The sequence below is a fragment of the Chanodichthys erythropterus genome, chromosome 12, assembly GCF_024489055.1.
Source record: "Chanodichthys erythropterus isolate Z2021 chromosome 12, ASM2448905v1, whole genome shotgun sequence".
NCBI classification, from domain to species: Eukaryota; Metazoa; Chordata; class Actinopteri; order Cypriniformes; family Xenocyprididae; genus Chanodichthys; species Chanodichthys erythropterus.
In genome coordinates, this window is record NC_090232.1 from 31,951,669 (window position 1) to 31,965,002 (window position 13,334).

At 36.1% G+C, this 13,334-nt stretch overlaps 1 protein-coding gene across 4 annotated transcripts in view; it reads left to right on the forward strand.

The window, feature by feature from the left end:
- cep44 (centrosomal protein 44) overlaps nt 1-8,883 on the forward strand; it is a 30,803-nt gene extending 21,920 nt beyond the window's left edge. For 2 of the 4 annotated variants that reach the window (XM_067405018.1, XM_067405017.1), the window contains exons 3-11: nt 3,093-3,240; nt 5,086-5,232; nt 6,246-6,359; nt 6,461-6,625; nt 7,656-7,868; nt 8,309-8,369; nt 8,450-8,544; nt 8,649-8,683; nt 8,821-8,883. In XM_067405018.1, coding sequence (XP_067261119.1) covers nt 3,093-3,240; nt 5,086-5,232; nt 6,246-6,359; nt 6,461-6,625; nt 7,656-7,868; nt 8,309-8,369; nt 8,450-8,544; nt 8,649-8,683; nt 8,821-8,875 — 1,033 coding nt within the window. In that variant the 3' untranslated portion in view covers nt 8,876-8,883. The remainder of the gene's footprint in view (nt 1-3,092; nt 3,241-5,085; nt 5,233-6,245; nt 6,360-6,460; nt 6,626-7,655; nt 7,869-8,308; nt 8,370-8,449; nt 8,545-8,648; nt 8,684-8,820) is intronic. The other 2 variants (XM_067405020.1, XM_067405021.1) reach the window with 2 other exon arrangements.
- The last annotated feature ends 4,451 nt before the right edge of the window (nt 8,884-13,334 follow it).

The window sequence follows — 13,334 nt, forward strand, 5'->3', positions numbered from 1 at the left end:
TAAAAGTGTTTTTTGCCACTGAATCATTAATTCAAGAGATTGTATGCCTTTTAGGGGTGTGACGAGACGGGTAGCTCACGAGACTAGACACGACGAGATTTTTACACACTATTTTTAAGAAATCCTCAAAGATGATTAGAAAAATAATCTACAGGGGCATTTTTTAAATGTTAAAAACTAATCATCTTGTAATTAAAGGGTTAGTTCACCCAAAAATGAAAATTCTGTCTTTAATTACTTACCCTCATGCCGTTCCACACCTGTAAGACCTTCGTTGATCTTCGGAACACAAATTAGGATATTTTAGTTGAAATCCGATGGCTCCGTGAGGCCTTCATAGGGAGCAATGTCACTTCCTCTGTCAAGATCCATAAAGGTACTAAAAACATATTTAAATCAGTTCATGTGAGTATAGTGGCTCAATATTAATATTATAAAGCGACGAGAATACTTTTGGTGTGGCAAAAAAAACAAACAATTTATTTAGTGATGGACGATCTGCAGTTCGGAGCGCCAAAGTATCGTGAAATAGTTCGTCACTAAATAAGTCGTTATTTTGTTGTTGAAAACAAATTTTCAACAACAAATATTTTTAGCAAAATGTATTTGACTCAGATTGAACTCCATCTGTTTGGCGTGCATACTCGCGGCGGCGCTCGTTCACGGAATTTTGTGCTTGCTGAAGGCTCGTCCACTGGCTGCAAAATGGAAATATTTTCTCGACTTTCTAACATTTGCAGTTGGAGAATATACCTGTGAAATGTAAACATGCACTGAGGAAATTATTGGATGTCACTTCAGCTTAAAAAAATATTATTAATAGCGGTATGTTTGTTTGCACCAATCGCCGCACAAGTTAAGGTTACGTATGATGACGAAAGCACGTTAGTGCTAGCCCTCCCGGAACCCATAGAGAATGCATTGCAGTGCCTGCAGTTTGAAAAAAAAGTTTTTTGAATGGAAGTCTATGGGAGCACTCGGGGCAAATCTCGACCAGGCTGAAATCGCCCAAAAAGACGCGGTACTCCACAGAGCGTGACTCGACGCTGATTGGACTATATCCAGAGCATGATCCAGAGGCAGAACAAACAGCCTAGCAGTGACAGCTAGCGTAACTCTGTGGTTGAATGTGATCAACCACAGAGTTACAAATCCGTCCCTTTCTCACTTTGGTGGTGCGTTGCCCAATTGCCCTAATGAAGAAACCGCCCCTGTTTAGTACCTTTATGGATCTTGAGAGTGGAAATGTCATTGCTCCCTATGAAGGCCTCACGGAGCCATCGGATTTCAACTAAAATATCTTAATTTGTGTTCCGAAGATTAACGAAGGTCTTACGGGTGTGAAACGACATGAGGGTAAGTAATAAATGACAGAATTTTCATTTTTGGGTGAACTAACCCTTTTGCCGCAAACTCAACTGACTGGCTTCTCTCCTGTATAATTTCATTTCAAGTCTCTTCAGACCTTACTGTACATCATTTATAAGCTTCTACAACTTTTGACCTCCTAACTGAACTCCTTTCTGCAAATTGTTTATAGAAATAAAAAGAGTATAAATAAAAATGGTAAAACTTTACAATAAGGTCTTATTTATTAACATTAATGTATTAACCAAAATCAACAATGAGAAATATCTTTGCTACAGTATTTATCTTTGTTAATGTTAATTAAACATAAAAATAGTCATTCATGGTTAGTTCATATAGTGCATTAAGTAATGTTAACAAAAACAACTTTTGATTTTATCAATGTATTAGTAAATGTTGAAATTAGCATTAACTAAAATAGTGTAGAAGTATTGTTCTCCCTTAATTCATGTAAAGTTAACTAACATTAACTAATGAAACCTTTTTGTAAGTGTTACCATAAAAATAAATAACAGTTTTCTTTTAGTCTTAAGTGCAATCAATAAGTGCAACCATAATCAAAGCACTCTCTCAATATTCAAAGTGTAATAAAAGAGTATAGAGATATTATCTGTATAGAGACCAATACAGAGCTGAGAGATGGTTATAACTACACTGCCCATTCCAGCCTAAAATAGCTTTCATATTGAGAAATATTTGTATTCATCAGGGAGCCGCTTTCAAAATGCGGAGTATTGACATCGCGCTTGAACACGCGCTCGCGTTTACTTTCACTTTCGCGATCGCGCGTACTCTGTGAATAGGGAGCGGCAGCGAGCGTTATCCAACTGAATTAAATGTTTTATTTTTATAAAAAGCAAAACAACAGAGGAGGCTTAATGTAAATGTAGCGGTGGCATATTCTTTCCTAATTTCACCCTCACACTATCACGAGACTGCTTTTCGCCTCTTCACAATTTCTCTTGTGAGATCTCGTGACACGAGATCTTGTCACACCCCTAATGCCTTTTATGATGCTTAAAGTAGGTTTTTGAGCCCCTATATTTTTCCTTGAACCTAAGTAAATAATTAAGTAAATAAAGGGACCTCCTAAAATTGGAAAATGTGACCACATTGACATTTGATACAAATCTCATTCACTTCCCTGCCTTTATGAATGCATAGCTCTTATGATTCATTTTTCATATGCCGTCAGCAGAGATGATATATGCAGGATGTATTTCATTAGACATTAACGTCCCCCAATTCTTCCCCCACTTTTTTGGCATAGGCTTTAAACATCTTGACTCATATAAACATCCAAAATGGGGGTCTGTGTTCCAGTGTTTCATGTCCCATATTTTGTTTTGATGTTTGGAAAGTTGAAGAACTTTTCCCGAGCCTCTCCAATGCTGAGCTATTTTGTAAACAGGCTTTACAAAAACCAGTTCCGTTCCTCCACCAGGATCTCAAGCTGCACATCAGATGCTCAGTGAAGAGGTTTTGATGTGAGATGCATCAAACACAACATTCTTTTCAGAAAGACAGATCCATTTGGCTTGTATATGCTGGAGACGATCCAGAAAGATGACTTAATTTGTCTCCGGCACGATACTCAAAATGGCTTGCAGACATGTTATACAACTTTTTGATTTAAAACCTTTATATGGTGTTGATTTTGTGACACATTTTAATTAATTGTTTGTCAGTACTTTTTAATTTGATGATGTGTTTTACTCTTCCAGATTGGCTGTGGGAGATCCATCAGCATGTCTTCCCATTGTGAGCTATGCCTTCACGTCCTTTTCCCCCTCACTCACAGAACACCTGGTCGATTATGGGGTGGAACTAACCGGAATGAATGACTTACGATTTATTGAGAATGTTTACAAGGTGAATTGCATGAATGAAGCTTATTATATATTATTTGTACTATGTAGCTTGTTATTGAATAGGTTGAATATATTTTAAAGGGATAATTCACAAATGCAAATTTTGTCATTGTTAACTCTTCATTTCTTTTTCGGTGGAACATAAAAGAAAGATATTTTGTGAAATGTTTCTTTTTGTCCTTTCAATGAAAGTCAGTGGTCACCAAAACTGGTTACCAACATTCTTCAAAATATTTTATTTTTCATTCAGCAGAAAAAAAAGAAATGCAAATAGGTTTGAAACAACATGATGGTCAGTAAATAATTGTCATTTTGGGTGAATTATCCCTTTAAACCCTTCTTTTAAATATTTAAGTCTCAAGCTTTGTTTCCATCACCCTGTTTTAATGCTCATTTTGAAGTATCCCATCAGAAATGAGTGATGGAAATGCCAAATTTCAAGAAAAAAAATCCCTTAATTTGCAAAAAAAAAAAGTTTTTACGCTCACTTGAGGTGGTTTTTGACTTGTGCGAAAAAGAGGTAATGCGAAATAATGGGAGATGGAAACGCATTTGCTGAATAAATTCTGACTTAGCGAACATTAAACCCACATGACTATCGGCTGTCTTGTTTTGTGAACTTTGAAAAGATTCGCTTCATGTTTGGATGGAAACCCAGCTACAGTTTATTTAAAAGGCTATGTAATTTATACAGCTAACATGGTTTAGGGATGGGCTTAGCTATTGGATAATTTTCATTTGAAATCAACCACAGATCTTTATTAGCATGCATGTTTGTGACATTGCAGCCCTCTTAATTTGACTTTTATAAACTGTTTGCAGTTTCTTTCAAGAGCTAGTGGTTTTGAGGAGTTTGCTGTTTTAAATGGATCAAAGTGGTTGCAGTTGCTTTGTTTCAGTTATGAGGACAGAGAGTTCATTTTTTGAGGTCAAAATTATAGACTTCTAGAAATTTTGACCGAGTCAATGATATTGTTTTTCACTCCGCCTTTAATGAGGTGGATTTTTTTGATTTTAGAAAAACAATTTTACATGTAATGAAATTCTACAAAGCCAGGCTTTATGTTGCCTATAGCCATATTTATTGCTGCCACTGTCCCTGATTGCAGAGAGTTTTATCCCCCAAATCAGAAACGCAGGTCTCTCCAGAGCTCTGTGATTCAGAGCATCTGTAGCCCCATTCTCCAGCATTCAGATGTTCAACTGGCAGCTCTTCTCTACCAAGTCTTGAGCAATTACAATTCTCTGCTCGCATTTCTCTCCTGCAGTGAGAGAACAAAAAGGACTCTGGCCTTCATGTTGGTCCAACTCGTCTGATCTCAGATTAACTCGAAGCTGATTCTGTACGTTTATTCGTGGGACTGAAGAGCTGCTCTCTCTTTCGGCACTTCCTCCTGTTCATTGACCTTTCGTGCAGTTCTCAAAGTTCTGGCCTTCATCCCAGGATCATCTGCAGCTCACGTGAAATATTCTGGGGGGAATTAGTGGTCCCAGTATATTACCTTGAGGGCCTCGATGGCATTTGCTAAAAATTAGGGTTGTTGTTACAGGAAACCAGTGTTTAGCAGATCTATCATATTTTTTCCAGTCATCATTTTTCCCTTTGCGCTACAGCTCATTGTTTACATCTGGCTTAGTCCTCCTGTGATTAGTCTTGGTGGCTCCTCTGGAGTTCCTCCTGTTCCAGAATTTCTACAAATCAAATTTTAGTTTGTGATTTTAATCCACTTAGGGGATAATTTCCTTCTAATTCCTTTAATATGTTAAACCCCTCAAGTTGTAATATTTATTTTAGCACCGTTTTTGTTGTATCTGCATTTTCATGGGAAAATCTCTTAAAATGTAGGTCTTACGGGATGTTTTCAGCTATAAGCCATTGTTGACCAAACAGCAGTTTCTTCAGTTTGGCTTTGCTGAGAGGAAAGTCACCATTCTCTGTGACATCATTGGCCTTGTTCTCAACAAGCACAAAGAACTCACTAAAGAAAGCAAGGTATCTCAAAGATGAACCCACATGTGTTTTTTTTTTTCTAATGTAGCGATATGGTACCATTTCAGTTATCAGCCAATATTAGAGAATGTTTTATTTAAAGGGTTGGAACTCTGTCATCACTTACTCACCCTCATGTCATTCCAAACCCGTAAGACTTTCGTTCATCTTCGGAACACAAATGAAGATATTTTAATGAAATCTGATTGATTTCTACCTCTCCATTGACAGACGCTTCAAAAAAGGGATCGTAAAACTAATCCATATGAATTGAGAGGTTTAGTCCAAATTTTCAAAACCGCCTTGATCGCTTTATATGATGAACAGATTTAATTTAAGCTTTTATTTTTTACATATAGACATTAATCAGTTACTATAAATGGAAGATCAACCATACTTGCTTGGCGCATGAGAGCAAACCTCATCGGTTCTTGTGAAAGCTCAAACGTGCTGCGTAACACATGAGAATGAACCTCATTGGATCTCGCGCGTTACGCAAACACGCTTGAGCTTCCGTTTACCATAACTTATGTGTGTGTTGATGAATGTTAATATGTGAATTAAAGCCTAAATTAAATCTGTTCATCATATAAAGCAATCATGTCTCTTCAGAAAATTTGGACTAAATCGATCAATTCAAATCTCTAAAATTTAATTACAAGTATCTTCATTTGTGTTCCAAAGATGAACGAAAGTCTTACAGGTTTGAAACGAGGGTGAGTAAATGATGACAAAATTTTCATTTTTGGGTGAACTAACCCTTTAAATTTGATAATTAATTTTGCATTCTCATTTTCCCTATTTTTACATTTAAGTTTTTAAATTTCCTGTCATCTGTCACTTAAAGTTAATCTTTATTAAAAACACTAATATTAAATAACACTGTTAAATGTAATCTTGTAGCATTTAAAGTGATTTATTTTAATCCATTTAGAAAAAAAATAAAGAATTTTATTATCAGACATTTATTGGTTATTGGCCATATTGTATTTATTTACTTTTAATCAAATAAACAGCAAATTGTCTTACAGCATGTCAGTAAACCAAAGAGAAGGCCTCAGTTGAAGAGCTGCATTAGAAATGAGATCCCTTCTGCTGAGAGTAACTCACTTGTGTTAACATCCCTGACAGTAAGTGTTCATGTAAACCTCATGTTTTATAAAATTAACATAATTTATTTAATAATAATAATATTAATAATAATAATAATATATGCTTCTGCACCTCTTAGGTTCCTCAGAATCAGCCACTGGTAGAAAGGCATCTTGGCAGCAGCTCAGCACCAGCTCAGATTATACGCTCCTCAAATGAGCAGCCACAGCAGGAAGAGGAAACGCAAAAGAGGGAGTTAGACAGTGATCATATAGAGGATTCGCCTCAACCTACAGATTCAACTGTGAGAATGCGCATCCTGCAACACATGTACACACAGGGAGGTGTATGAATCAAATAGTCAAGCGTACATTATGCACCAAGTAGTCAGCTTTAATGGCGAAAGAAAGTGTAAAGTGCTATGAGAAACTTGGTCGCTTATCATAAGCAGTAGCAGTGTTATTGTCTCCACCTTTTGTTAATAGAAAAAGGTTTTTTTTATTATTAAAAAAAAAAAAAAAAAAAAAAAAATCGAAAATGTTGATGTTTTTTGTGCATTTTTTTTTTTTTTCATTTATTTATTTATTTTTTCCCCAAAAGAAAAATGTAGGTTGTTTAATGTTAGATTTTTAAACCATTATTGGTGATATGGTGATTAAAACAAAATATACATTTAAGCTACAGTTTTGAAACTACAGTTCAAAAATTTGTGGTTGGTAAGATGTTTGAAAGTGTTTGAAATAGGTCTCTTTATGCTCACCAAGGCTGCATTTTTTTGGATCAAAATTACAGTAAACCTAATGTTGAAAGTAATATTCTGAAATATAAGTACAACTTAAAATAATTTTCTTTCATATTGAAAATTGTAATTTATTCCTGTGATGGCAAAACTGAATTATCAGCAGCCATTACACCAGTATTCAGTGTCACATGATCCTTCAGAAATCATTATAATATGCTGTTTAGGTGCTCAAGAACATTTCTTATTATCAGTGTTGAAAACAACCTATGTGCTGCTCAATATTTTTGTAGAAACCATGATACATTTTTCCAGCATTAAAAAAAAAAATAAATAAATAAATAATTGATTTTTTTTTGTATTATTATAAATGTTTTTACTGTCCCTTTTGATCAATTAATGCATCCTTGCTGAATAAAAGTATTATTTATTTATTTGTATTTATTATTTTCAGTATTATTTATTATTTGATCATTTTTTTTCTGTGTTGTAGAACTCAACTACACAATTACTCAAAATGCCAATTCCTAGTATACACAATCCTCTGAAAAATTCTGAACTTGTTCAAACCACTCTAATCATGCTGTCTCTTTAGGAGTGTGTGTTAGAGAGCCGGCTGAGGGGCGTGGAGCTAAGTCTTCTGGAGAGTGTTGGCAGACTGGAGCAGCGATTGGCCCTCATGGAACACAGGATACATGCACTGGAAAAAAGCTTGGCTGGCAAGATTATCATCGAGAGCAACCAGTGGGAGAACTTGGAGAGTCGTGTGCTGCTGCTGGAGACCAGGCTGGCACTGACCTCCGCACAGGTAGGGTAGTTTAACATCTGTTTGGAACTGTACATTTCAAATTATATTGCAATTGTGGCATAATGCTGCTTTCTCCCAAAACTCACTTTGATGATTGAGCTTGCGTTACGTGATGAAAAGCAGTGACAGTCAGCACAGATATACACACACTAGCAAAGCTCTCGCATGTGTCCGTTTTGAAGTAGGAAAATTCATATGAAAAATATGTTGTTTTATGAAGACTGCAAACCACATTAGAGGTCAGATGCCGGTATACAGCAACTGATTTGTTCAGGAAAACAGAATTTTGGAGCAATTTAATATCCTAACGGTTCATGGGTGTGTTATTTTGTTTTGTGATTGGTTTTAAAATGGCAAGTTGGCATTGTATCTCTTTTGAAGTAATGCATATAAATAGATGTTTTTATGGTGCTTACAAAAAGTTTTCTCTACTTCCTTAGAGTCTAACTTCACAAGATGGGGTCTTCAACTCAGGCAAGGTTGAATCTAAAAAGAACACAGGTACTTTGCTACATTTTTAGCTTAATAACTTAAAAAAAAAAAAAAAAAAATTCATGATTTTCCATTTGTATCTGTTAAAGTATCTGCAAGTGGCTTTTCTACTGTGATTCAACAACCATCTGACATCAGTGATAATGGGCATATTCTAGCCAGTTCTTCTCCCACAGCTACCCAGGTGATCATTCATTCATTCATTCATTCATTCATTCATTCATTCATTCATCAAAATTTTCAAGGGACGTTTAATAACTACTATATATTTTTCTTCCAACTTCTTAGAATTTTAAAGAAAGGCTGGACAGAATAGTTTACATGTAAGTGTTGTTATTTTTTAGATAACTTTATTAGTAGTTTAATATTTTGCTTGAAGGGTTGTGTTTTGAGAAAGAAAAAAATGTCACTTAGATAAAGACTGCATATCAATACATTTTTTGTTCCTTTCCCATTTCAGGATGAAGGATACATCTAACATTCTGCAAAATATAGAGCCGACAATAAAAATTTGATCTCAGCTCAAGTTTAATAAAATAAATAAAAACAAAAATAAAAAAATGAAATTAAATGAATTATGTTTGCTCTGCTCTTTCAATACAATAAACTCATATAGTTATCAGGGGTGGTCAAACTCCAAATAGGAAAAAAAAAAGGAAAAAAAATAAAGGCCGTGTGACTTGTGTGCTATATTTTTCTGACTTTCTGGCACAGACTTATACAATTTATTGAAAATCTTGCCCAACCCTATAGCTTTCAAATCACATATGGCAACTTCACATCACTTCAGGTTGGATGTCAATGACATAATCAGTCGCCGTTGGTTCTTGTGTGTCTCATGACCAAATATCAGTTCATTAGTTACATGGTCAGTATGAACTATGGAAAAGAGCTGTGTGAATTGTTCCACTGAAAAACAACAACACTTGAATGAGTAGGGTGAGTAAAATATTATTATTATTATTATTATTATTATTATTGGGTGAACAATATTTCACATATGCTTTCCAATTGATTCTGGAGTTGTATTGACATACAAATAAAGTGTCTTGTCCTCTAGATGTCACTGCTACCCAAGTAAAACCTAATGGTGAATTAGTCAATGGCGCCCTCTGTGGTCAGTTTTCTGTATTACACTCTGAAAGCAACATCAGTCCATTGCCATACAACAGTTGTGCATTCACTTGAATATCAGATAAAGTAGATGTGTGTAATGACTGGGTGATGCCTCTCTGCATTAATATTAGCTTGTATTTGTTATTGTACAATTCTTTCTTTAGCACATGCTCTGAAAAAGGGGAATAAAGTCTGAATGTATGATGATTGAACTACAACCCCCCCCCCCCCCCACACACACACACACACCTACTTTAGTACTTAGCCAACATTTATGTAGTACTGTGTTTAGGCAGATGTGTGTCATTTTTCTACAATGCGTATAAACATTATTATAATAGTGCTTTGTTTGTTTGAGATCCTGACTAGTTTACAGTATAGGCTCATCCAATGAGTTTGGGACATGACTCTCTGTGTGTGTGTTTGACCAGTGATGTTTGGTGATGTTAGAAGCACAGAAATACTTTACCTGAGAGTTTATGTCTTGTACTGAGGGCCACCCCCATCCCCCACCCCAAACTGTAAAAATCCTAAACTGAAAAGCTTGGAATGTTTTTTTTTTTTTAAGAACAGTTTCCATATTAATGTTTGGTAGTAATTTGAGCATGAGTTCAGTTGACCTTTGGATGGTCTCTTGGTGTTGGGCGTCATTGCACAAGTTATCACATTCATCAGATTTCAGTTTGCATAAAAAAAGAAAGAAAGCTCTGGCTTTGACCTAGCAATGTCCCACAAAAATACATCAGAGGTCTGACTTGTTGGTCTCACAGGACAGCTTTACCCTTCTCATATTTCTTTTCTGTACAAGGCAATGATGTAAAACTGTTTTTCATCAGTGGATTTTCTCTCTGCAGTTGACAACACTGAGTGGGTCACTGACCTCTGGTCGTTCTTCCCTTCAGTGCCCTATATACTGCAGACACAATGAGAATTGCTCTGTTGAGATCAATCGGACACAAGGCAGTCATGGAGCGGAAAAGAAAGGTCAGATGACCACTGTAATTATGTTGAAGGAGAGTGTGTGCTTGTGCATTATGTGTGGTTGGTCATCAGAGCATGCCTGTGACTTTAATGTATGTTTGGTGTGTGTGTGTGTATTGAACAGCAGTTGGAAGAGATGCTCATACAGATTCTTTGGGAACTGATGTGTGTACATCTGGTCGGTTTGAACTAACTAAACGGAAGGGGATGCACAATGTCTCCACAATCCACAATACAGGGTTCTGCTGCTGTCTTTTTGTTGGCCTAACATTTGAACAACTTTTGAAAACTTTTCAAATCCAAAGAGTTCTAAGAACATTTTTAAAAGTGTTCTTTTCATTAGTGTGAACAAGCTTATATGTAATTGACCCATATACCAACTCTGCTACATAACATCATAACCTGGGCCCCAGAACCCCCCCGTGGAATCAACAGGCCTCTGGCAGGGGCCAGTTGTGAATGGGAAAGACTTTTTCTTTTTCTTTTTTTTTTTTCAAACCTTTGCTCTGCTATGTCCTTGACTGCATGCAAGTTTCTCAGTAGCCACAGCGAGTAGATGTTTGTAATTTTTGTGTTTGTTTGTTTTGTTAGTCCAACTAGAAACTGGGTTTATGGAGTGAGTGCTTTGGGAATAATTAAAAGTGGATTCTTCGATTCGATTTTTGTGCACGTCCAATTGAAATCAGATAACAAGAGTGAACAGGGAAAAAAAATCACATGAAATATGATTCCGTTTTGAGCTACAATCATATCTGGTTTGAAATCCTATTCAAATCTTGTTTCTGGAAATCAGTTTTAGTCTGACTGACTAATAGGATTTTGCATGGTTCATGTCACTTTCTCATGCCGCGTAAAACGTAAACATGTCAGACATTATTGGAAACATGCTGAAAGGTGCTGCAGGAAGAAGTTTGTGTTGTTTAAAAGTGCCGGTTGAGCAAAAAATGACAATATAAAGGAGACATGTTGAATTTTAAGACTGACACAGATGACAAAACTGAATTAAGCAACGCATAGCCTGCTACATTTCTGCAACTGCCTCAGAAGACGAAGTCATCCAGCTTGGTGGCTACACATTGCCATGTTGTAAATAAGACAACATCTGTATTGGATACTCCTCTATGTTTTTATTACCATAAAAAACAAAAACACAAAAAAAACGAAAGAGGACATGGGACACATAAGATCCAAACAGTTGCGATACACAATGTGGACAGACAGTAATTTAGATCAGATTCCAATCGGATAAACAAATAATCGGATTTTAACTGACAGTGTGAATATAACCTTAGCAGCAAGTTAACTTTACAAAATACAAAAATATTAAGCAGTATAACTGTTTCCAACATTGATAATAATAAGAAATGTTTCTTGAGCATCAAATTAGAATGATTATTTAAAGCTGCTGTTTGTAACTTTTTTTTTTGGGGCTAAAAATGATCCAAAATCGATTTTTGAGCAAGTACATAACCAGCCAGTATCCTCCTTATCTCCTTACCTTAGCCCAATTCACAATGATAAGGTTGTAATAATGTTTTCTAATTCGAGTGGTGCTGGTAGGTTTCCATGGGAAATTTGAGCATGCCGCCATTCATCTTTGCGTCATTGCATCACGTCTTTTTACATAAAGGAGTCCCAGCTAGTAGGCTATATCATGTGAGGATGCTGCAGGTGGCGGATCATTTATAGCCTTTTCTCACAGCAGCTGCTATAATTAAACGTATCATTTTGATGGCGGATTGTATGGTATGACAAATGGACAATTAGAGATTAGACTGTACATAAATTGAAATCTACAGGTAATGCTACACACTAAATACACATAGTCATGCAATGCTGATGTTGTTAACATAAAAGGTTCTCTAAGCGATCCTGGGTGGAGTAACTTCCTGTTGACGTTCGAAGTGTTGTCAAACAAAACAGAGGCTAGCTAGACCCTCCCTCCTCCTCCTCCTCCCCCTCCCCTCCGTGCTTCCTGAAACAGTCATAAACGCGCATTTAAAATCATTCTTGTCAGTTATTGGCTGGAGTGTGTTTATTATGTTTCATGGTCCAAGCTGCACCAGTTTGTTTTTAATGCCGTGGTTCGGAGCTTGCTACAGAGACCAATTTTTTTTTTTTACAGTGTGTTCAGGGGACAGGCAGCTAGTGGATAGTGAGATGTTTACTGTATGTGACAAAAAATGTTTTGGCCTAAAAACACATGACATCACTTAGAGCGCCTTTAACAATTTGAGAACAAAGTATAACAGTAATAATAATTTTCACAGTTTGAAGTGAAATAGCGATTGTTAGATTTAATCACCATTGGCAGCGCGATTTATTGTAATGCTTTTTTTTTCTCAGTTGGTCAGAGCAAAAGTGGCAGACATGTTACTTGTTCAGATGACATTTTCTGGTGAAAATTCTTATTTTGGTCATACTTCCAAGACTACAATCTGTGATTCCGAAGTACAGTATCCACACCAGTGCGGTGACTGACAGCCACACATTCTCCTCAAAACATTAGATTCATCCGCGTAAGAAGCCGTGCCGATGCACAACCCACGTAAAGATGATAATTTCGCAAATAACTGCAATTGCATGTTTCGAACAGAGATGGCGACAAAGAGGCAGAACTTACGGACTGCAGCTTTAAGGGTAATGTGATTGACTGGAGACATAAGACTTCTGGAAATTATGCTTTGTTGTCACAGAAATAAATTACATTTTTTTAATATTAAAATAGAATATATTTATTTTAATTTGTAACAATATATACCAAATTTTAGCAATATCAATTTCTCATCAATAAATGCAGTCTTGGCGAGCATAAGAGACTTCTCTCAAAAACACTTTTGAACTGTAGTGTACAGTTACAGTACATGTTGGTCAGGT